Source organism: Panicum hallii, chromosome 4 (genome assembly GCF_002211085.1).
Source record: "Panicum hallii strain FIL2 chromosome 4, PHallii_v3.1, whole genome shotgun sequence".
In the NCBI taxonomy this organism is placed as follows: domain Eukaryota; kingdom Viridiplantae; phylum Streptophyta; class Magnoliopsida; order Poales; family Poaceae; genus Panicum; species Panicum hallii.
The window spans coordinates 3,036,402-3,062,158 of NC_038045.1; the positions used below are offsets into that span (position 1 = coordinate 3,036,402).

General features: G+C 48.0%; 1 protein-coding gene and 1 long non-coding RNA gene across 2 annotated transcripts; one reads left to right on the top strand and one right to left on the bottom strand.

Annotated features, from left to right (window-relative positions):
* Positions 1–800: 800 nt before the first annotated feature.
* Positions 801–1,625, top strand: LOC112891075. Its single transcript, XM_025957977.1, has one exon. The coding sequence runs from the start codon at positions 895–897 to the stop codon at positions 1,210–1,212; it is 318 nt and encodes a 105-aa protein (XP_025813762.1). The 5' UTR covers positions 801–894; the 3' UTR covers positions 1,213–1,625.
* A 16,224-nt stretch (positions 1,626–17,849) lies between these two features.
* LOC112891086 lies at positions 17,850–18,628 on the bottom strand. Its single transcript, XR_003228410.1, has 2 exons — positions 18,257–18,628; positions 17,850–18,116 (listed from the first exon to the last, which is right to left on the bottom strand). It is a non-coding gene; the product is annotated as an uncharacterized LOC112891086 (long non-coding RNA).
* Between the last annotated feature and the right edge of the window lie 7,129 nt (positions 18,629–25,757).

Sequence of the window (25,757 nt, forward strand, 5' to 3'; positions counted from 1 at the left end):
CGAGAAAACAAGAACGGATACCGTATGCAACTCGAACATTACAGCACCGTACAGTAATACCGTCGCCGCACGAGGGGGCCTAGTTGCCGCCGCCGAACAGGCAGTTGGGCTGGGCTAGGCCACATCAGAAATACAAATCGGCTCTAGGTTGCTCTCGTTACTTCCTCAGTTCTTTGCTCCGCCCACGGCAGCAGCGTAATTTACAGAAGGAAGAGGGTCATCCGAAGTCCGGTTTTTGACTTTTGAACATCCAACTTGAAAACTGCATCTATTCGACCACCGGTAGAAATAACGTGTGGGGTGGAGCATGTAGCAGCAAGAGAGCCAAGGCACCGAGAGCATGACTCAGGAGGGAGGCGTCTCCATTTCACCGTTAGAAAGAACCACCAAACCACAGTATTAATCTTAATCACCCCAACATTGAGAGCAAGATTCTTCCGTCTTCACGTACCGTTGCACTCTAACGGGCCTAACAAAGTCCATTAATTTACACAGCACATTCCAACGACGCCATCGCTTCCGTTTGTGTCCTCTTTCAGAAAGAAGGCTATGCATGTGGCATCTTGAGAGACTTTCTATCCCACTCCTACTTTTTCTGTTAAGTGCTAGCTAGTCGTTCCTTTTTGAAAAGCTTGCCGGTCGATCTTTTGATCTATCCTTACCTTTACCTCCGATACGAGAACAAAAACTTCTGTCCGATCGACGACCCAGAGCCTCCCTGCTGTTCTATAACACCAGTGACCAGCCTCTCCCTATATATTTGCAGGGCAGTCCAAGACCTGCACACCTCCACACCGCCTCAAATCATCTCCTCTCCTTGGCAATTGGCCCTTCCTCTTTCTTTCCTTTTCGATTTTGCTGGTACCCAGCAAGAAACCGCCTCTAACGGCCGGAATGGCGGGCCTGCAGCCCGCAGCGATCCATCTGCAGCGCCGCCAGCAAGCGATCGCAGGCCGCCGCGTGCGGCTCCTGGTCAACGCCGGCGCCCTGCTCGTCTCGGCCGGCGGGTCCGTCGTCATCATCCACGCCGCCACGCCCTCCGACGACGCGGCCGGTGGTCCGGCGTGCTCCCTCGTCGCGTTCTCCGTCTTCCTCCTCGGCGTGTCGCTGGTGACGCTGGCGCTTGCCGCCGACCGGTTCCCGAGAGCGGCAAGGGTCGGCGCGGCCGTCGCGACGGCGACCAACCGCTACCTGTTCGGCCTTGGGTGGTAAGCGAGGTAGCTAGCTGCTTCACTCAAGGAAGCACATTAATTCGGCTTGTTTATAAGTAAGATTGCTATATTTTTTAGTTAGAAGTAATGTTGCTATATTGGCTCCATGTCTCCCCATCGCTTTCTGTTCATCAAGTTGCATTGCATGCATGGGTGTCCGACTCTGTCTGTCGTCTGTCAGTTTGTGTGCTGGTCAATGAGCTTACGCCCTGCTCGAAAGCTTCGTATGAACAGTTGTGCTGTCACTCCGCTTGCGTACTCAGCATTCTAGCCTGCAGTGTGCTGCCCTATGAATAGTAATGTACGATGCATCCAAGGACTGCGTGCGCAAACTGAAACAGGTCCTGTCGTGGAGCTCCACATGCTTGGCTATGTGTGTAATACTAATAAAAGTTACGGATTTTTCAAAAAGATAATAAAAGGTAAATCGTTCAAAAAAAAATAAAAGGTACGAAAGTGTTGTCAGATTTCAATCCTGCTGAAAAAATGGCCTGATAAACCTCACCTGTGGGATTTACCTTGACCTGAACCGACTGTTCTGCTGTGATTAGGAATGAGGAGAAGGATGGTAACGCGGACCTAAGTATTTCTCGGGCCGGGCTGAGAAAAGGACCGATTTGTTCCGGGCTGAAATTCGCGGCCCATGCCTGCACACTGGGCATGGTTGATCATGCATGCCATATATTCTGGCCCGGATTCGGACCGCCCATTAGTTTTCAATATAAATATAATTGAAATAGTTAATTTGGGTGGCCTTTCTTGGGGCCCGGCACTAGTGCGGCCACCAGTGGGGCCAATTCGGCTTGGATGCTCCGTAATGGGCGGACGGATCTGTTTCAGATAGACTGTTCAATGCGTGCATGGGCCGGGATGCAGCCCATGTTTGGAGACGGTGGTGTGTACTAAAGGACAAGGCACTTGGGAAACGAAATGGAGGAACCTAGGACTTCCGTTGATGTTTTTCTTTACAGTCACGTTACTATATTTTGCGATGTTGGAGCTCGTGCCTATTGGGTCTTGCCTCGTCCACACCTTTGTAGGGTTAGGATTGGTCAAAAGAAATCAAGCCTAAGAAAATTCAGCTGAGAGTATGGTCCGACATTATAATTTAATTATTTTTCAACCAAAAAATAGCGGAAAGCCCCAGCTCGGTTCGAAAGTTGCCCATGGAAAAGGACTAGGTGCGAAGTTTAGATCCGAAATTAGTCGGGTATTTTTTTTGTCCTAACTTGAAAAATGCTCAGGCCTAATCTTTGGAAATTGGGGGGGAAAATCTATATTGTTTGTAAGCATAGATGCAAGCTATAACCGATAACCGATAGATGTATTAGAAGAATATATAAAAAATGAAAATGAGAAAAAGATTCGGCTTGTTTCAGTCGCATATATATGGATTACTGTGACCCAAATTCTGTATGGAAATTAAATTCACGTTGAATAGGATAGAATGAACTCTTCATTAGTATGAAAACAAAAGGAAAAATTGACAGACATAAATCAATGCGATCTATCTATTATCGTGATCACGCATTCACGCGGTTACATGAGAATGAGCTTGCATTGAGGAAGGCTTCAACTTCTACGATGTCATCGATCACTCACATCGTTGGCCATCGTGGGAAGAGGCAAAAATTGAATACCCAATAACACTACTATCGCTACAAGGCAAATGAATAATTCATCCGCCAGAACAAGATTGTACAAAGAAGGCAATTATAACTAGCTAGATATAGTAATTTGGTTAATTAGTGGGGCCGGACTGTATTCATCACCAGTTTTTATTAGATAAGGACTACACAAAACGACGAACGCACCCATACCTTCTGACCTTAAGAATAGTTTATCACCGTACCTAAACACACTCTTAACAGGAATTCACATTCCAAGACAAAAATACAGTACCTTCAATAAGCGCAAAAAATATATTTATATATAAGGTATTATTTTTGTTAAGAATCCATCATCCACCACAACTATGATGATAAAAAAGTGACACCTTGGTTGGTCTATGCCATTTGAACAAAAGAATGACAACGAAACCAAAAATATTTGAACAAATAGCTACCCGCGCTATTTGCGCAGCCACCTTTGCTGGTTGCTTTTGAATTTGTCATTCTGTTGTAGTCGTTGCTGCATGCATCATCTGAAGAAATGGTTTGGCGTAAAGAGCTACGGATATATATACATAATATAACGCAGCTGCCGATCGATGTGGACGTTACTGGCCCCTGAACCACTCAGCTGTTCCTTTGCCGTGTTTCTTAAATGCACACACATGTTGGAAAGCACGTTGTCCGATGCAGCTCCGAAGACGACGTGGCTGTCCAAATCTCCGGTATATGTATCGACTCGACTGAAGTCAAGAACGGTCGACGCTGTTGTGGTCGATCGATCGGATGGCTTCTCTGCACTTGCTAGCTAAGTTTAGCTGGAGGATCCATCCGGGTTGCAGTTCAGTTTCGACACGTAGCAAACTAAGCCTGCTTTCAGAAGAGTAGATTAGTAGCCAGCTAAGCTAGGCTCCGACGCTCCGTAACTTTATAGTAGCAATTAAGAAATATTTGAATCCACCTAACTAAAATTTTAAAACTAAATTTTAACCAGCTAAACTTTAGCCAACTAAAATTTTTCCAGCTAAATTTTAGCTGAGATATTTGGATCCTCGAGCTTAAAATAGCTAAACTTTAGAGCTAGACCGTTTGGATCACTGGCGGCTAAATTTAGACAATAAAAGTTTAGTTGGTGGATCCAAACATACCCTGAGTCCATACGCACACGGTTTCTTAACAGCAGCGGTCACCGAAAGATCTCTACACAATTTCGCGGTAAATTTAGCCACAGCCTGTGGTGGATTAAAGGAAAGGAAATAATAGGGACCTTGAATTGCATGTCAACGACAGTGACGGGCGTATAAAAGATTTGATTTGGGTGCAGACTGGGCAAGTGATCCCAAAGGGGACCAGCGGTCGCCGGTCGGAGCAGAGGTGGCGGGCGAAGAAACTTGAGAAGAGGACAACGGAGTGGTTGCTGCCTTGCCGCCAGCGCGCGCGACCACCACCAGTGTGATGGATCCCCACTCCCACGGGCAAAGCCTGTCGCCGTTCAGGCAAGGCAAAGCTCAGACGACCACCACCGTCGTCGTGTCGTCTGGATAGATACAGGCATACAGATTGTAAAGCTTCCAGGTGCCATCCAAGTGGTTCGGAAACTTCAGAGTAGACTGACCAACACTCACCAGCCCCCGGTGCTCACCAGACGACACAACGAGCTGAGTCGGACTCTGATGGCAACGTGCATTGTGGAATGATGCCTTGCCCACGGCTTCGACCCATGGTACCCTTCGTCTCCCCTGCTATAAATTGGAGCCCAGTACGATCGACGTAGCAAAGGCCCCCACACTCCCACTGATCTACCTGACTACTACTTCCACACGACGACCAAGTCCAGCTAGTGGCCACACGCAGGAGTAGTAGCAACACATGGCGCGACAAGGGATGCTGCCCAACTACCTGCAGCGCGAGCTGCCGCCGGACGAGGCGGGCGCCCCTGGACGTGGAGGTGGGGAGGGGATCAGGATGCTCCTGCTCGACGCCGGGCGCGTGCTCATGCTGTGGGGATGGGGCACGCTCGCCGCCACCGCCGTATCAAGCACGGGGAACCGGCAGGCCGACGCCGCTGGCAACGCCGCCACGGCCGCGCGCGCGTTCCTCGGCCTCCTCCTGTGGCTTCTCGGCGTGTCCCTCGTAACGTTCGCGTCCGCGGCGCGCCGCCGGTTCCCGCGGCGAGGCGCCGCCGTGACGACCAATCTTGTCATGGGCCGTTTCTTCCCGCCATGGAACTAGCAGCTAGCAGGGTACTCCATCACCGACCACCGTAGTAAAGCGCCGTGGCTTGCATTGTGAGGTCTTGCCAATACGTACTGGTACATGAATAAGGATCGGTTTGGCACCGCCGGCAGCCGGCCGTTTCTCTGTCAATGGCTCGGTCTGCTCCTTTTCTTGTGGGATCCTCTTGTCAGCACTCAGCACGTTAACATTGATTGCAGTGGACACGATTTAGTCTTACTGCTCGTAACACCAGACTCCAGACACGATTTGTTAACGAAAATTCTCTCTGATGGACATGGATTCGCACATGCGTTAGACGACCGGTTGTGGCGTCGACGGCTCGACCGGAGCTCTTGCGTGGTTGCTGCTCGACCGGAACATCGGGCTTGTCAGGCTATAGGCTATCGCCATCGGGCCGGCGAGGCGCGCGGCGGCGGCGTCGTCTTAGTGTCAGCACGACAGGAAGGCCCACGTCTGCGTGGCTGCTCGGCGGGGAACAAAGCCACCGTGATGGCGTCGTCTCCGGACACAGTTGCGGCGCGTCCCTTGGTCACCGCAAGCCGGGGGATGGGCGGCCCCGCGAGGCGGCGCGCGGAGCCGAGGACGCCGCCCAGCGGCAGCGCAGGGGGTGGACGGTGTTTCATTTACCGTCCACCCCTTGGGTCCCTGGCGTCCGTTCGATCGGCCACGGGCGGCGGGAATGGACCTGATCGCCATCTGACTTGGCTGTTTTCTGGTTCCGGTGACCGCGCTGCCCGAGGTACAGTCGCCGCTGCTTTGGCCTCCGAGCTTGCTGTGGTGGGGAGCGGTGTCGCTGTGGGACGCCAAGCAGCTGCAGGTACACGAGCCGGCGGCAGTGTCCGCGAACGCGCACCCCCAGGATTCCAAGAAAAGATGCCGGGATGCAGAACTAGCAGCACTGGTTTGTGATTAGCTGCTGCGGCACTGTCTGTCTGCTCACATAAACAGTCGAAATGTCCAGAGCTTCACCATGTCTGTCTGCTCACATATATTGTTCCTCGAGCAGATACAGAGCAGCTAACTGATGCCGTGGGCGACCTGTCTGTCCCCCCAAGGCCCCATTCGGTGGATCATCCGGCCGCCAAACAAAACAACCATCCGAACGCAGCATTCAGCAGGATCAGGAGAGATAATCTGGAAGAAATCGAAGCCGGATGCTTCGGCGACATGGTGACCAACCGCCAGTCGATTCTCTCTCGATATTAGCCGTTCGCCATGCCGGAACTCCGACGAGCCGCGGCGCAGGTCGCTGGCGACGCCGTCGCCCAGCCCTGCAAGGCGCCAGGACGCGCCTGCGTCCGCACGATTGGACGCCTCAAGCAATCCTTCGCGGCCGCGACGTCGAGGGCATCGGACGGAGGCGCTGAACCGCAGCCAGCGCGCACGGAAACGACGGCGACAGCCAGCCTCGACCGCGGCACTCACTTGGTGGAGACAGGGGAGCGGGTGGACGGGCAGTAGCGGCGGGAACGCGGCGGCGCTCTGGCATGGCAACTGGGCAGAGGAGTCGTCCACCCCCTGGGTCCCTGGCAGCCGTCGGATCAAGCACGTACAGTCCAGATTTTACATCAATGCTCCCTGACTTGGTCGTTTTCCTGCCTGATAGCATGGATCATGCGGCGGCGCTGCTCCAGGGCGCCGGCGGTCTCGCCGCCGGCTTCTCGGGCGTCGGCGGCGGCAGGAGATTCCAACAAGGCCGCGCTCGGCCGGTGCTGACGGCCTCACTGCTGTTTCACCGTGCAGCTTTGTGGCGGAGCTCCATGGCCACCGTGCTGCAGCTGCTTCACAGCTAGAAAACTCTGGAGGGGCAGAGCCGCCTCTTGTCAGTTGCCACTCGTCAGCGAGCGAGTGCACTCCTCAGGGCGCACAGGGAAATCGGCCGGCGAAGCCGTATCCCCAGGGGCCGACTGAATCGAGTCTGGGCCTGTGGAAGACGCATCAGTGTAAGGAGCGGAGGAAGACGAGCACCCTGGGTTGATTCCTCCTGCTCTCCTAAAGGACTTCAGACAACGTCCCGGGGACATGGAGCAGCTTCTACAAGCCCAGCGACTTCGATCGCACATCTGGTCATGCTCGTAGTAACAATCGACACTCAAGCACTGAGCTAAAGTACAATCTTGTTGGGGCAAAAGATGGACATCAGCAACTCCAGCATCTTCAGTATTCGGCACAGCCCTTCAATGGACCAGCCAAATAAAACCCAACGACTACTATTTAATCTGCATTCGATGACAAATTTACTCTCGACAGATTCGACAGTCACTGATGTTGTCTACGAGTACCTAGCTACTAGTACTATGTGCTAGTCAAGTCGTTCCTTGTCACTACTAGAAAACTCCTCTTTCCCCGTATACTAGTTTTTATAGCGTTGCTTGTCATTGAGGTAGACTACATGCTGCAGAAGTCTGTTAACATTTGCAGTGCCGATGATTGACGGCGACTTTGCTGGCCTTTCAGGCGGTGTTGCCTTTGCCATGTACAATGCAGACAGCATGTGAAGAAAAGGTGACCCAGGGCTGTTTTGCCCCTTGGCCGAAAATGAAGCAGCAGACAGCGTGTTGGAAAGTTGTCTGATGCGCGGCTAGATTAGATACGCCAAGGTGGTGGCTGACCAAATCCTCCTCCAGGCCTTCCTTGACCGCCGTGTAGTAGTCAAGAGTGACCGAGTGACTGATGTGGCGCCATTTTTCCCTTATCCCTCGCCCCTAGAGCAAAATCCAGTTTCTACGAGGGCGTGTGTTTCCATTCAGTGTTCACTACCACTGCCTAGACTCCGGACAGAGATTTGCGTGCTTCCTCGTAAGTCTCGTAATGCCGTCCAAGTGCTTCGGTCTTCCGAGGCTTTAGAGTGACGGCCTTACCACTCACCACGCGGGGTTTGCCAGAAATACGAGCCAGGATGATAGCGACGGGTGATGATGTGCTTGGACCTTGGAGCTAGTTGATCCCCACGGCTCCGCCCCTTGCTATAAATAAAACGGCAGCCAGTTATACCAGTACGTGTATACTATGCCTGTGCGTGGTCCTGTCCTGCTTTCCTTCTCTGCTTAGCCTTGTCATCAGGTTCAGAGACAGAGAAAAGACTGCAGCATGCTGCACGAAAATATAAATAAATTATAGTGACTCTACCGACTCAATCTTTCGAGAGATTCGATTCGCAGCTGACCTGCTCGCTCCATGCCTCCATGCATGGAGATTGGAGAAGACGTAACCCCGACAGGCCAAGATTCACATGGATATGCGCGCGTCTAGGAAGAAAGGTACTGGCTGCACCGTGTATACACTCTGATCTTGACATTGTCCCCCGGCCTTCCAGAAAGCCTGCCGGTGCCAAGCAGAGTGAGTAGCTATCCGTTTTCTAGCTATCATATTTGAAGATGTTTTCATATCATCAACCTTGGACTGTGGCGGCCATTTTTCGATCGGATATAGGAGGGTCATATATGCATGGTGGTCAAGCTACATAAATATCCGTAGCAAGATCTGTGAGAATCCTACAAATCTTGACGAGAATGCGTTAGCTATTTGCTTACGTCGATCGATCTGCATCCAGCTTTTTGCACCGGATCTGCATACAGTCATTAGACGTCAACGTTTGAGGAGATCGAGGTCAGATGTTCAGATGTATACCGATCTTCAGGCGACAAGATTCAGGGCTAAGATGCCAGAGGAGACAGGAGCCGCCAGCATCGTCAGCAAAGAGAGAGAGAGAGAGTGAGTGCGTTGTTGGATCGATCGACCATTATTTCCGATGCCACGCGAATCAGTGCAAAAGACCGGACCAATGACGATGATGAACACTGTCTGCCAAGATCCAGGGAAGATATCATCACCAATCACTTTCGTGGTGCATGCATGCATTGACTAGTGAAATTTCCTCCTCCTGCCGGGAATATATGTTGCGCTCCCGACAAGAGCCTCCAACTAGCTGCAGGAAAATCCCACCGGTCGGAACGTCGTATATTTCCCATCACATCACAGGGAGTACAACCATATCCTTTACGATTCCATACATCTTTCTAATATCTTAGCGATTGACAAAAAATTAGCATTACACTGTTATTCGATACTAGAAAATTACTCCCTCTGTCTCAAATTATACGTCCAGGTGTATAGCAACTTGGATCGGACCAACCGCCACCACGTGAAGAATTTATGTTTCCTCCCTTGTGCCTCTGCCTTCCAAATTGAAGTTCCACTAAAAGTAGTGCACTGTAGGATCCTTACTCGTAAAATTACTGCCAAACGACGATATAGGAAGCGAATAGAAGCAGTGTAATTTGGGCCACTCGATTTGGAAATTCAAAGGACGTCCATTGATGGGCCAGGCCAAATCCATTAACGACAGCAAAGTATAATTGATGTGCTGGCCAAATTTAAATCAGCGCTCTATTCCCTCTGATTAGTCACACCCATGGAAATTTAAGCGGATCGTACGATACAATCATTGACGTATTCTTACAGCCTTATAGCGGGTTGACTTGAACTTGAAAGACTAGTGGGGCCGGCGGCCGGGCCAGTCAAGTCATTATCTGAAGAAACGTCTTTGGTTTAGCGAGCTCCTGATATATGGACATGCATGGACGGCGCAGCCAAGAAGAGCTTTTTACCGCATTGCATTGATCCAGATCGATGTTACTGTCCAACTCAGCTGATGTTACTTTGCCACAGCACGGTGGAAAATACGGTGTCCGGTGCAGGTGACTGTACCGTCCAAATCTCTCCCCAGTCCAACACGGTGGAAAGTACTAGTAGTATACATGCATCTAGCCTGCCAGTCAACTGAAGTCAAGAACGGTCGATGTCATGCATACCTGCTGGTCATATATATCGGTCGAACGTCGTCTCTACAAAAAATGCATGCAGCTCCAGCGAGCTGTCTAATACGCGGTCTCATGCAGTGACACACGACTGAACAAACGATCTTAATAATAAGTTGTTATTTTTGTTATCTCATAGTATACCATATCTCTTAATTTATGGAATGAAAGAAGAGTAAGTAGTATGATAACAATAGTTCATATAATGGTGAGTAAGCGGTCTTATAGTTCTTAATTTTAACCTATGAGGCGGTTGTTTCGTGAAGTAACCACCTCGCTCTCACTATCGGAAACGCGGTCTTTGCCGAGTGTCCGGGGCTTTGCCGAGTGCTAAATATCGGGCACTCGGCAAAGAAAAACACACGGTGAACTCACATTTGCCGAGAGCTAAGCATTCGGCAAAGAAAAACACTCGGCAAAGAATACTTTGCCGAGTGTCGGGCACTCGGCAAAGGAGGACACTCGGCAAACGAGCGCCACGCAATTAACGGCGTCATTCTTTGCCGAGTGCCTAGTCGAAGACACTCGGCAAAGAGAAGTTTTGCCGAGTGCCTCGTCAAGACACTCGGCAAAATGTACATACTTTTTCTCTCTAATTTGTCCAAATTTTTTTCTATTGTCATCCTACATTCTCCTCAACAACATATGTAATTTAGGTTCATTTCTCAAAGTGTCTGCTATATTTCGTCAATTTATTTTATTTTATTAAATTTCTTGAATAATTCAAATTTGAACTACGTGGTCATTCGAATAGTGGAAAAAATGAATGAAAAATTATTATTTAAGTTAATGAGCATGCTTTGAGGCCTTATCGAAAAAAGGACCAGAAATTTTAAAACTACTATTCACGAAACATGGCGACTAAATTGTGTTCGAGTCATGTTTAAATTGTATAAAAAGCAAATTTGGTCGGAAAATTATGAAACTTGTCGAAATATCATGTTATCATGTGAGGATATTGTGATAAAATTTTTATAAGATTTCGTGAAAATTTGCAATCTACGATGCTTAACACCTAATCGGACTTTATATAAAATCATACACCTCTTTGGAAAACTTTCAATTTGTAAGCGTCGTATGTCGTAACTTTAATGAAACCTCATCAGATTTTTATCACAGCTTCCCCATGTGATATCATTACATCTCGAGAAGTTTCATAATTTTCGGACCATATTTTCTTTTTATACATTTTTAAAACAACTGAACTATAAGTTCGTCGTCATGTTTCGTGGACAACAAATTTGAAATTTCTGGTTTTTTTCTTGATAAGGTCTCAACGCATGCTTCAATAACGTGAATATCATTTTTTGATTCCTTATTTTTCATTATTCGTATGACTTGTAGTTCAAATTTCAATAATTACAAGAAATTCAATAAAATGAAATAAACTGACGAAATATAGCAAACTCTTCAATTAATGGGCATAAATTGCACGTACTGTTGCATAGAATGTAAGTATCATAACAAAAAAGTTTAGTGCCAAATAGTAAAAAAATTAAAATTGTTTGCCGAGTGCCTGTTCGGGGCACTCGGCAAAGCCTCCTCTTTGCCGAGTGCCCCAGACCAGGCTTTGCCGAGTTCCCCAGATCTGGGGCACTCGGCAAAGAGGTGATAAAACCAGCCCGCCGCGCCCCCGCCCGTTACCCACACGCTCGAAAATTCAAACGCCGCGCCCGCGCCCCCGCCCCTGGCCGCGCCGCTGCCGCTCCCCCGGCCCGCGCCCCCGCCGCCGCCGCGCCCCCGGCCTGCGCCCCCGCCGCCACCGCACCCCCGGCTGCGCCCCCAGCCTGCGCCCCTGCCGCCACCGCGCCCCCGGCCCGCGCCCCCGGCCGGGCCCCCCGCCGCGCCCCGGCCCGAGCCGCCGCCGCGCCCCCGGCCCGCGCCCCGGCCTCCGCCGCGCCGGCCACCGCAGGTATATACTATATATGTATCCATTTCATTAGGACCGCCTCCATTTTATTTTCATGCATAACTATACTCTGTTTGCTCAAGTCTTATGCACAGAGATGTATCTTGATTTTTTTTGTTCACTGTACCGGGATCTAGATACAAACAGGTCAATTCTTCCGTAGCAATAATCATGGCCTGTTTGCAACGGTTGATTACAGGTGTTACCGATGTAGGAGTATGAGGCATTGGGTATATGTTCTCTGCTGTAGGAGTGTAGGGTATGACAAAAACGACCAGGACGTTGCCTGAGAAGAACTTACCCAGGAACAGGAGGACAGATTTTAATCAAGCATGCTTGCAGAACTACTAGATTTTAACCAAGAAAATAAACATCGTGATGTATTCTTAGCTACTTTCTCTCACTAAACAGCTCATGAACTGAATCCATAAGCATAAGAACTTAGTACTGCAAGCCTGAAGGCACTAAGAAGCTGCATGATTAAACTCTTCTAATCTAACCAGCTATCTTGGGGACCACCTATATATAAATGCTCTGGTCCTGCAGCTCCGTGACTGAGATCAAGATCGATCTTCGCAGGCAACTTGTCCACTATGTATCTGGAGAGGAACGAGACGGGACACGAGATCAGATTAAATTCAAGACGCTGATTAACTGATTTTCAGTTCATTCTCAAGCTGAACGCGTTATAAGCAGCACTAAGTCACGCAGCAATGATGTGCCTTCCTAATCACAGTGCCCACCACATGGATTATGTCTGTGTTCCAAGCCTCTTTTAGACACGTATATTTTACTTTGCATCAATATCATTTCTTCAGTAGGACTAGAAGGTGTCAGGAATTAATCTTGCAGCGCCCTAATCTTTAGTAATTTGTGATCTCTGTTTTGGTTTGTGTGTGTGAGTATGCCTCCTTTGATGTAACATATGTAACATATATTATTAAGTCACATAGGAATATTAAAGCAAAATTGAGGCTTCCATTGCAGGCACCGCCCCCGGCCCGCGCGCCTCGGCTGTGCCCCCACCACGCCACCGTCCTTGGACAGAGGGTCACCAAAGAAGAAGCAAGAACAATTTATTTGACTCCGGAGCAATACATGCAGGTAAAGAACAAAACACTATAGCTTGATTCTTTTTCTACATTAGGACGGCTTAATTTCATCTTCTAATACGTCATGCATGTACTTGGTGTCTTGTAGGTGACTCCTAATTGGTGCATCTCGTATCCCGATTGCTGGTGACACATAGTGCAGAAGTGGTGCTCCGAGGAGTGGGAGGAGAATCACGTTGCTTGCCAGGAGCGACGTTTGATGATGCCAGGTGTAGCACACTATCAAGGCAGCCGCAACCTCAGCGGATACGCTGAAGCATGGGTACACGAATACATTTATTTCATCTAACACTCAATTATGCATGCTTTCTAATCATCTTGTTGCTTTTCTCGCAGTCATCGTCACATGGTGGCCAGCCTTGCAACCTCTTCACGGCATTTGCTCTGTCCCACAAAGGAAAGGCGACCTCCGACGTTAGCTACAACCCGGAGGACGGGCCCGAGGCATACAGCAATGCGAGCATCCACGCCCGCCTCAGTGACTACATATCGATGGCAAGAGAGGTCCATGGCCCAGAATATGATCCCACCACAGAGGATCTTGACACAGAGATAGTCATGAGGGTCGGAGGAGGTAAGAAGAAAGGACGGTACTGGATTGCCGATGGCGCAATCGACTCGTCCTCTACTCCTACACTTTCTCAGATTCGAGCAAGGAGCACGAGTGCGAGCTCAGCCATACGACCTCGGCAGGACACTTCACGCCATCAGATACAGGCACTCCAGGTTATTCCTTCTTTGTCCGTCGTTCGTTGATTATTATATACATTTTGTTTGCATTATAGTAACATTGGGGTGAAAACTGTGCAGGGCCAGCTGGAAGAAGAGACGAGGAAACGATAGGAGTTGAAGCAAAGGATGAGTGATGTACTTACTTACATGCAGAGTCTTAGCGCTGCAACGGGTGTACCTCCGCCAGCTTCTCTGTTCGCGCAACCTCCTCCACCTGATCCGTACTCTACTCCTGTAAGTGTAGCATCTTTCCCACTTCATTCAGAACGTAGTAGATCCCCACACATATATTCTGCTAAATTGTACGTACTCTACCGCCGTGTCACCTCGCTGCTGCTGCTAGCTAGCTCTCTAGCTTACGCATGCAGCTTCTGCATATGGTCGGCTCGGCTCTAGCTTGCACGGCCTATGAGTCGATCTACTGCACAGTCATGTATATATCGCCAGCTTTTGTCAAGTCTAGGGTATATATGTAACTATAGGTTAAGTCTATACAACGAACCTGTGTGCTTTAAATCATATCCTTTTGGACCGTATTGATCGAGACCTGAATGAGAGGAGGAGGACGCATCACGCATGTAACTCTGAACTGGCGATGAAGTCATTAATTATTACTCCACAATCCCGTTAAGTTCATACATAGCTACATATTGTTATCAAACCCTGCGTAGCTTTATTGGTTAGGTTTCTAATAGTCTGGCTATATTTATGTATGATCGTCATTTATCTTGTCTCACATGCAATCTCTTCTTCTCTGTGTAGAGACAATCGGCGGCGTCAAATGATCCGCATGCTACGCCATCTCCAAATCAGGCAACTCCAAATCAGCCATCTCGAAATCTTTATATGTGACATTGGAGCTTGTGTGATGAGCTTGTGTGGTGAACATGTGTGGTGAACTTGCATGGTGAACTTCAAATGAACCTTTATCGTTGTTAACACTTATGTGGTGAACTTATTTATGTGATTTTACTTGTGTGATGACGAGACTTTGTTAAATTTGGCTGTGACGATAAGACTTCCGTGGATTTGGATGTGTATGTGAAATTTCAAATAATATGCCTGTGTGAATTATAATATGCCTGTGTAAATATGTGCCTGTGTAAAATGATGGGGAAAAATAAATTAAAATCTTTAAAAAAAACTCTTTGCCGAGTGTATAAAAAAAGCACTCAGCAAAGTGACCTGAACTTTGCCGAGTGCCACGTAACAGGCACTCGGCAAAGTGATCTGAACTTTGCCGAGCGCCCACTGTTTGGCGCTCGGCGAAGATCCAGCCTTTGCTGAGCGCCAAACAAAGGGCGCTCGGCAAAGACTAGGCCCTTTGCCGAGTGCCACGTCACAGGCACTCGGCAAAGAGCCGTCACGGCCCCAAACGCCGTTACGGCTACTTTTCTTTGCCGAGTGCCTTCCCTGACACTCGACAAAGCCTTTGCCGAGCGTCCGACAAAAGGCACTCGGCAAAGACGTCTTTGCCGGAATATTCACTACCGAGTTCCCTTTGCCGTGTGTTCCACGCGGCAAAACCTTTGCCGAGTGTCATAGATACTCGGCAAAGATCCTGAATCCGATAGTGTCTCTCTCCTCCCACTCTCCTCCACATCATCAAAAATCATACGTGGATCTGCATAAAACAATCTATGACACCGCTAACATGTAGCAATGTAATTACCCTAACGAGTGCATGAAACCTAGCCAGGTAACTAAGGGTGGTTTCCATTATATTGACACCTTGCCTAGAAGCTTTCGTAACAGTATAGCATATTAGCAGTTACTAAAAGATATACGCGATTCCACGCTGAGTTGCATTGGCGGCTCCAATGCTATTTGAAAATTGAAATAATCGACAGAGGAGAAGAGAGCGAGGTCTCGCATTTGTACGAGCGGTTTATACAGAATCTTGCGGGCTGGGCAGCGGCGGCCAAAAGGGGTTTGGAGCTGAGGTGGCAGTAGAAGAAAGTAGAAGCAGAAAGGAAGAGCAGGGTGACGGCGGCTTTGCTTGCCGCCCGCGCGAACCACTCGATCCGGACACAATTGCTTTGGGAGAGGCTTGAGAGTGATCGAGCTGAAGCTGACCACTCACCACGCCGTGTTCGCTACAGCACCCGTCTACAGTCTACACGACACATGCCGTTGCGCAGTCAGCTTGACAGCGATGAGAGACCGGTGACGTGGCTCAAATTTCTCCCCAGGGCAGCTCCGGCCCCATGTATTGTGTACAGTATAAAACAAGCTAAGAGCGCAAGGAAGGCGAGCTAGAGCCTAGAGGCAGGCGCCAACGAGATCGAAAAACGAATACACCGCACGGCAGCGCACATGGAGCGAGAAGTGGCTGTGCCTAATTACCAGGGCGAGCGGGAGCAGGAGGACGAAGAGGCGGCCGCCGTCGTCTTCGCCCTCGAGCGCCCGGGCCGACGACCCGGCCACGCGCACGGGCAGCTCTTCCTCGACGCCGGCCGAGCGCTCATGCTGTGGGGGTGGGGCGGCGCGCTCGCCGCCGTCTCGACCGCGGCGACGAGCCGGCAGCCGGATGCTAGTTCCAGCTGCGCCGTGCGCGCGCTCCTCGGCCTCGTGCTGTGGCTGCTCGGCGTGGCCCTCGTCGCGCTCGTGCCCGTGGCACGCCGCTTCCCGCGGGCCGCGTGGGTCGGCGCCGCCGTGGCCAGCGCCGTCGTCGGCTGCTTCTTCCCTCCGCGGAACTAGCTAGCCCGCCACTCCATGACCACCGCCTGTGGCCTGTGGGCGTCTGGCTTTAATTTGTCGAATGTGATTGCTCGTATGAATACGGTCGCGCCACTGTATCTGGAAGCCGTCATCTCTCGGTCGATCCAAACTTTGCTGCTTTTTTGGGATATGATGATGAAGTTAGGAGTACTTATTGGATTATGTAAATGTGATATATGGTAAATTAACTACAGTTTGGAGGTGAAAATTAGCGCAAGCTTGTACTCACTCCGTTCTAAAATATAGTTCGTTTTGATTTTTCTATATTCATAAATTTTACTATGCACCAAGGCATATACATAAGCATATATTATATCTAGATACATAGTAAATATTATAAATCTAAAAATATAAAAACAACCTATATTTTGAAATTTGGAACGGAGGGAATGTACACATTTCCGTTCCTATTGGAATTCCAGTGCAACACTTCATGTGGGATTGGGTTTATTTGGGCTTTTATTATAGATGATGATTCTGATGTGGCCCTTCTTTCCCCATTCGTACTGGTCCAAGATCCGAGTGCACCGTGCCTGGGCCGTGAAAACAAGAACGGGTCTCTGGGCTGCTGTATAAACGAAGAATAGGCCCATGAGAGGAGCATGGAAAGCCCACAGTGTTTGAAAATAACACAAGGACCTTAAGGCCTGTCTGGGACCGCTCTGCTTCACAAATCGTAGCTTAGCTTCATAAACTTCACAGCAGAGCAGCTCAGCTTTGAAGTTGCGGAATTTTTGAAAGTGTTTGGCTAGCAGACCAACTTCAGCTTCAGAAAAAAGAGATTCGAATCGGAAATGTCCTTTATGCCCTTGAACGATGTATGAGAGGATTTCATTTATGATTTTTCATCTAAACGCTTAATTAAAAAATAATAGTACATTATAAATAGATAATAAAGTACAAATATTCCTGCTGCCTTCCGCGCCGGCCGCGCCCCCCCGCGCCGCCCGTGGACATGGCCGGCAGCTAGGGTTTTGAGGGAGCGGACAGAGGGAGGAAGAGGGGGGGGGGTCGCGGGTACGGGAGAGAACAGAAGAAAAACGTTTCATTCCAGGTGTGTAATCAGTGGTATTGGTGGGTAATTTTCCTCTAACTTTATGAGGGAGTTTAAAACGACTATTCATGAAGTACCATTTTGGCTGCTTCATGGATTTCGTTAAGTTGGGGCTAACTTCATGTTTTTTGGTGAAGCTGAGCTGGTGAAGCTGTGGGTGTTTGGCTACAGTTTTACGAAGCGAAGTCGAATTTGGTGAAGTGAAACAGTTCCAAACAGGCTCTAAATTGAGAACAAATCGTGAAGCAAATCTGGCGGACAGAAATTGGACTGAAATCGGAATAAGTTTTATCCGGTTGATTCTGGTAAAGTAAAACCGTTTTCTTTTGACTATCTTACTAGGAAGGATGGCGCGCTACACTGCGCCCGTCTAAACTGATTTTAACTAAGCAATATATAAGGTGATAATAACATATAGAGTAATTTAGTGTTTCAATCGGGATAAAAAAAGAGTGTTTCAATCAAATCAATAATAACACCAATAGCCAAAAAGACTGTACCAAAGTTAAAAGCGTCAATACATTGCTACAAAATCTGTAGTTAAAACATGACAGATTCCGCAGAATAGCCAACCGATGGCATTGCTGCACAGAGGAATGAGATGTTTACAAATTGAAAAGAAATTGAAGAACTGTTTGAATAAACAGGGCTGGAACTTACCTGAAAGATTTCATTCTGCTGGTCAACTAAGTTGTTTGCATCCCTCAAACTGCAAGCACAGGGAAAGAAGAAAAAGAAGTGAGTGCTTGCATTCCAAGACCAATCAATGGAGCGCACGCCCATACCCTGCACGACAGGGTCTTAGATGGTGCCGTGTGCTCTCCTAGGGGCGACGTAGAGGCCAAGTACCGGCGACATGGACATGGCGGGGTGCTGTAGGAACTCGTCCATGACGCCGCTGGAGACGCCGTGCGGCTCCGGCAGAGGGGACGCGCTCCCACTGCCTTCTTGTCCTTTCCTTGGGTGGAGGCCACGAGGAGCGGAAACGGGCCGGGGCAGGATGGCGTCGCCGGTGGACGCTCATGGCTCGCCGCATGCATCCTCCGACAGTCCTACTCCCGCACCGTACGCAGTATACAGGCCAGTACAGTATTATCGTCTTATCCCCGCGCTGCCCTGCCGCCGGTTCGCACCACACACGGCACAAAGCAGCCCCGCACGCAGCGGCCATGGATGGCCAGCGCGTCGAGGAGGCCGCCGCCACACCCCTTCAGGCACCGCACAATGAGGTAGCAGGTGCTACGCGAGGAAAGGGACATCGCGGGCGCGGGCTCCTCGACTTCGTCGTGGGGCACGGATGACGGATGACGCGAAAGGCAGGGCCGTGAGCAGCTGTTCCTGTTGACGCGTGGGCGTGGACGGAATGGACGGAAGCATGCAAGACGATCAGCCTGCGTTCTTGCGTCAAGCCTACGGAACGACGGGATGTCTGCCACTCTAATAGGATGTACACGCGGCAGGTAGAAACGGATCCTAGTGGCCAGATTCACCGTGAGGCCAGGGATTTCTTCGGGGATAAGAGATAACTTACTTACTATTACCTTAGGAAGAGAACCAAATAGTAGCTCTTAAATTTCATGGCTATTCGCATATTTATGTATTTATTTATTTATTCCCCCAATGATGCATGAAACGAAACCACTATAAATCCATGCATATTCCATACCAGATCCATCAAACAACAATTCACAGATAAATACGTACATTGAGATAAGTATCCTGCATGGCCCATGCTAAACTTTAGGACCTGTTTGGATGGGCTAAACTTTATAATATATTTGGATGGACTAAAGTTAAATGCTAAACTTTTAGCACCTATTAGCACTTATACACCATGCTAAGTTTTTAAATCTTGGTTAAAGTTTTGCCCACCTCATTAGCACTCCTGTTTAGATGAGCCGGTGCTAAAGTTTTTTTAAAAGTTTTGCCCACCTTATTAGTACTCCTGTTTGGATGAGCTAGTGCTAAAATCTAGCACTTTTGCATATTAGCATTTGGATCCAAACACCCTTTTAATAAAAAAATTAATATCATGCCATCAGTGGCTGCGCTTTCATGATGCTAAGATAAAATATCAAAGCCCATGCTTAAACTGAGTTTAGCTCAACTTATTAGATTTCTTGTGGAGGACACCATGTTAGATTCACACTCTAGATTTCTTGTGGCTCTTATGGAATCTGCTGGTAATTACCTATTACGTAAGTCTCGGTCTTATGAAATCTTTTCTTTACATATTTCTAAAAAGTATATAATATTTTCATCTTAATTTTTGATTTAGTCCAACTTCTATCATCGATATAAGGTCATTAGTCCATCCCGTATGCGAGTCGGACCAGCCCTCTCTTGACGACTCAATCACGTAAAACTATATAAATTAATGCACGTGCAACTATATGTATACAGTCTTTATCCGTAGCAACGTAAGAGTATATTTATTAGTCAACTACAAATATAATTGCTAGCACAGCCTTTTCCGATCTCTGCCACTAGTCAAACCATCAAGTGAAAGTCCGATGGACAGTGGCGGAACTGAGAGGGTACTGGTAGGGGCCATGACCCCCCTAATAATTAAAAAATAATGCATAGCATATAATTTGTTGATAAGATCAATTTTTTGTAGAAAATTATTGCAAAACTAAAAGAAAGATGTGTTTCTTTAGCGGATAGATGATTTCGTAATTATGGATCAACTTCATCCCTAAATTTCCAAAATGATCATTTCAGTTCTCAACTTTTTTATGCAGCTCATCATTATGTGTCTTTGGCATACAATATCAGCATGTAAGTGTTCCATTTTTTAGCAGCAATATATATTGGTTCACACATACTTAAAGATGGCGCAACAAAACTTTAACTTGTGTCTACATGAATTTTCTTTTAAAAAAGAAATTTTTGTACGTGTATAACAAATATGTTCAGGATCTAACTCTCTTCCTTAAAAATTGTACATCATTTTAGTTTCGTGAAGATGAAACTTTTATAATGATTAAATTTATAGAAATATTAATTTTTAGAACCATAGTTGACTATATGTGACGAGGCATGCCATGTAGGACGAAGGACTAAATTGAACCGGATGGAGAAGTTTAAAAACTGAAATGATCGTTTTGGAAGTTTAGGGATGAAGTTAAGCTTCGGCAGAAAGTTTGAAGATAAAATTAACTATTCTATAATCTTCTTTAGTTTTTTCTCCAGTGCAGCCGCTGATGGGGTGATCTGGAAAGCGAGCTGCGGATTTTTGCTGAAAAGTCCGGCAATTGCTACCCTTCTGTCATCAGACACGCAGGGGAGGTGACGCCATGACGTGTAGTTGTTGGAATATGTGTATATAGTGATATAGATAAACTTCGTCCTATATTCATCAGCAGGTTCTCTACTATACTACGCACGCACGCAAATGGGCGACCAGGGAATGGCGTACGTGCCTCAGGCTGACCACCCGGAGTCTATCGAACCCCCTCGCCTCGACCACGTTCAGCGCCGCCACCTCCGCGCCGGGCGCATCCTCGTGGCCGGCGGCTGGCTCGTCCTCACCTACACCACCAACAGCGGCCGCCGCGGGAACGCCGAGCACGCGATCGCCGGCCTCGCGCTGCTGCTTCTCGGCGTCTTTCTGGTCGTGCTGTCGCCGGTGGCCAGACAGTTCCCGGGGGCAGCACGGCCCGGCGCCGCGGCGGCCGACACCGTCCTCTTCTACTTCTTCGCGGCGGGGAACTAGTGTATAAACACCGTTATAGTGGCTTGGCTTTGGTGGATGCATCGATTGCCCTGCTTCTACCATTGTCTGTATTCTGTTTCATCACGCATTCATGTCAAAATACTGTCAAATCTGTGACCGAACGAGAAGTTGAGGATGCCTACGAGGTTGCTGCTTGCAGCAAATTATGCTCCCGGATTCGTGCAGCTGTTTGGTCTCAAGACCATGAACCAACTGTTAAACAAGACGACGTTGGCGTCAGTTCAGGATCGATTTGGGTAGTATATGCATACTGAAGCGAAGCAATTCTGTTCTGGTAAAGCCAGCCAACCTTCATAGTCGATATGGGTACAGATGACCTGGGAAAACATCAACGTCAGCACGAGCAGATTGCACCTGATCTATCAGCGGGCAGGTATGGACCAAAGATATGATATTCAATCACTCAAATTGCAGGGGGGGCGGGTTGCGGACAGCCGCATGGCCACCACGCTTGCCGCAAATTAATCAAGCAGGTTCTTGACTGTCCGCAAATTAATCAAGCGGGTTGCTAACGACTGCTGGACGTCGCGGCAGATATACGTAACCCGCAAGCATGCTTAGCTAGCTTTTTTCCTCGCAACGGTTCACTTGTACGTATTGTTTCAAAAACATCATAAAAAATACAGAAAAAGTCCTAGAAAATACAGAAAAAAATCATCAAAACAGAGCAAGCTAATACCAGTGTCAGTTTCCACATATCATAAGCATCTGCTGAACGAAACTGTTATCTATTCGCGTCGTACAAAATAGGCCAAAAGAGACCGGCGACAAGAAAATCATCAATCCAGAGCAGGCTGATTGATGATCCTTCTTCCTAAGCAGTGACATCAAACAAGAGCAGACTGATCCCACGTACATCAAACAAGAGCAGACCGGTACCAGTTTCATCAAACAAAAGTAGACTAATACCAGCAGGGACATCAAACAAGAGCAGAGAATTTGTTGATTCTTCTTCCTAACTTGTTTGAGAGAGAGCTGGACGGTCTGAGGGCAATGGTCACCGGCCTTCTGTCAATTTGCATCTGTAAACACTAACACCATCAGATTTCAGTATTCCATGTAATGAAATCTCAAAGCACAGCAATAGAAAATTACCTGTTAGTTTCATGTTGAACAATGGGAAACAACATCTGAACACTAACACCATCTGTCAATAAGATAGATGCCATCTTAAAAAATTAATCAAGATCAATGGGAAACAACAAAAATGCTCTACAGCCAGCCTACTGAACAACAGCAACACACACCGACTAACTGAGTTACGAACACAAGAACAAGGATTAGTACCATCACTTACACTTCTTGGTGAGATCGAGTTTGCTGAGGAGTGCCAACCGGTCGATCTGCAGGCTCCCGGTCGGAATCCTCCTCGTCCCCTTCATCCACCACCACCACGGTCCCAGTCGCCTCCAGTTGCCGAATCCACCATGAGGCTGCCGAACGGAAAGTTCAAAAACAGAAGTTTTCATCAGAACTGTTATATGAAATCATAGTTGCATCAGCAATCAGAGTGTAGTGGGTACTATTATGACATCTGAATATAGTTATTCAGAGTTGAGGGCTCTGATTTCAGAGCAATAGTGAATAAGAAGGCTAAAATAGACACTATTAACTAACAAGATCTACTGTTCTCAACAAAGACCATTTGAACCACATATGAAACCTACAGGATAAGCCTAACAACTAGATTCGAGGAAGAAAGTACCCGTTAGTTTTTATTCTAACTGTGCCATTGCTAATATCATCTTCTGTTATCTTGAATTTGGCATGACCTGAAATAAGAGGAAGAGATGAATATCCTTTACAATTACAAGATTACTTGAGCAAGCATGCTGAATGCAGTGTATTAGCCAGCAGCAGTCCTTTAACTGAATGCGGTGTGCTCATGATACAAACATGTAGTATGAAGCCTAAACTCTAAACATGCACAAAAAAATTATAGTGCAGTATGAAGCCTAAACTCTAAACATGCACAAAAAATTATAGATGCAATGTCTGAGCTAGATTCAGGCCACTGCAACTCAAGGGGAAGCACGAAACATGCACACATCCGAGGAGTTCAACCATGGACCCAGTGGCGGAACCTGAGGCATATGGAAGGAGGGGCCAGTTAGGGCTAATGAGCTAATCTACATATGGATAACTATGTTAATATATCATATCTCAAATAAATTTTATTGGCTAAGGGGGAGCCAGTACCCCGTTTGGCCTCTACTGAGGTCTGCCAGTGATGGACCAATCACATTCGTGGGGATATGAGCAGATCCAGCACTCACCTAGGGAGAAGAGGGAGGATGCATCGGACTGGAGGCCTCAGGTGCCGATGAGAAGGGTAGGGATGACCTGTGCGGCTGATGATGTGGGTGCCGCGAGCGGGTGGCTGGGGCACGAGCGACGGGAAGTTGTGCGCTCTAGGAGGCTGGGCGTGCGCTCCTGAGAAGACAGACGGAGGCGCGGAGGAGTGCGACGGCGGCGGGCGGAGTTCTGCGACGGCAGCCCGGCACTGGCGATAGGGTTCGCGAGACTTCGCGGGTTCTTGCAGGTTTTTCCATTTGTCCAGCGGAATTGACAATGTGGACAGCAGTGGGCGGCAAACGATTTGCAGCTGGGCTGCTTGCATCGCGGTCAACGATTTTGCGGGCGCGGGGTTGCGGGCTCGTGTAAGAACCCGCCCCACCTGCAACTTGATCAATCACTGTCATCAGCAAAGTATGCATATTTTTTTCCGAGGTATGCATGTACTCCCTCCGTCCTCCTACAAAGAATGCAACTCTCGCTTAGAATGCAACTCTCGCTTCCTGAGGAGTCAAATAATTTTAAGTTTGACCAAATTTATACAAAATAGTATTAACATTTATGTTACAAAATAAATATTATTAGATTAATCATGTAATATATTTTCATACTAAATCTATTTAGAGATGTAAATATTAGCAATTTTTATATAAATTTGATCAAATATGAAATTGTTTGATTCCTCGGGAAGCGAGAGTTGCATTCTTTTTGCGACGGAGGGAGTAGATGAGTGGATCGGAACGGCATGTATGTCGGTATTTATGTAGTAAAAGTCCAAGATAATTAATCATCATAACAAGTTTGCAGAAATAGTCATAATCTTAACTTAGCTGTAATATCTTGAAGTACAAATGGATATCATGAGCAATTTACAAATTCGAATTTGGGGGAATGGAGATTCCACCCTTATATATAAGCACTAGTATGACCTTAATAAAAGAGATTTAGTTCCAATAGGAAAGTACAACCACCTTGTGATTTATGAACACTTGAAACGCCTTAAGAAATTCGTTCCAAGAAAACGGCAAAAGAAATTTTAAAATCCGCATAAACGGCCCCTTAAAATCCAAAGATATAGGCGAAGGATTGTAGGCTAGTTGTTACAACAGCCTTAGTAGCATCTCAGATCCTGGATTCGACTCCTCGTGTGAGCGAATTTTTCTAGAATTTAACGGCGTTATGCTTTCAGTGGTAGGTGACATTTCCGTCGATAACGAGACGCCTATGGTGACTTTCAATCTTGAGGATTTGCCGGCTCAGTCTTCAAAGATGCTTAAAGGGGTAGGGTTTGCGTATGTGTGTTTATAGGAATGAGTGTACGTACGTTATGAGTGTCTGAGTTGTACTGTGTAATCTTTAAAAGAAAAGATATAGACTTATAATTGGTTGGCGAGATGACATCACCAGCCAGAGCACTCAACGATTGGTTGGCCAGATGCCGTGTTCCTATGTTAATAATACCCCAGCGTACCACTAATCCACCGTGTTAGCACTTACCAGCACTGTAGTCATCATGCTGGCTTCCCGCATCAAATTCCACCAAGAAAAAAGTGAAAAAGACTTTGTCGGCCCCCTTTTTGCATGTTCTTCCACCTCTTAGTTCACTGTCCCGTATCAAAGTCCAGTCTTTGCTTTGGACGCGTCGAAGTCCAACCTCTTATCTGCAACAGGGGAATCTACAAACATGCTCAACGGGCGCCTATAAGTAGCAGCATCCCCGACATTGTCGATCACACAGGTAATGTAAACCACAAGCGCTTTGCTGATCACATAACTGCAAGCCTGCCGCTCTGCACTCCCCTGCAGTGGCAATGGCAGCTTTCGCCATCTTCTGCGGGGTCCTGCTCGCTCTGAACGCGGCAGCTCTTCCTCACCGCCGCCTCGCCCTCCCCCTCCGTCGCCGGCTCCTCCACGACTCTGCGATCCTCATCGTTCTAGGGGCCTCCGCTCTCTTCCACGCCGTCGCTGTTCCCAACACCGATGCCAGCCACGCCCTCGCTGCCGCCGCCGGCTTCCTGATGTGGGTGGCCGGAATGGCGCTGCTGCCGCTCGCTCTCACGGCCGGCCGCTTCCCAGCGGCGGCACGACTGGCGGCTCAGCTCGTGGAGGCGGCCTTCTTCTAGCCGGAGCGCGACTATGTTGCGTAGTCTTTCCGTGCTTGCTCTGTTTCTGACGATGAAACTGTTGTCTATGTGCTTGTGTTGTGTTCGCTGTGGAGGTTTTAGTCTGTCTTACGTTACTGTACTCTTGAGTGTAAGAGCCCCCGATGCTGTTTGGATTGAAGGAAATCTTCTGGCGCGGTGACGTATATCCTCA

What these genes read in the sequence shown, in the direction of transcription:
- LOC112891075 (XM_025957977.1), top strand. Translation starts at nt 895, where the DNA reads ATGGCGGGCCTGCAGCCCGCAGCGATCCATCTGCAGCGCCGCCAGCAA.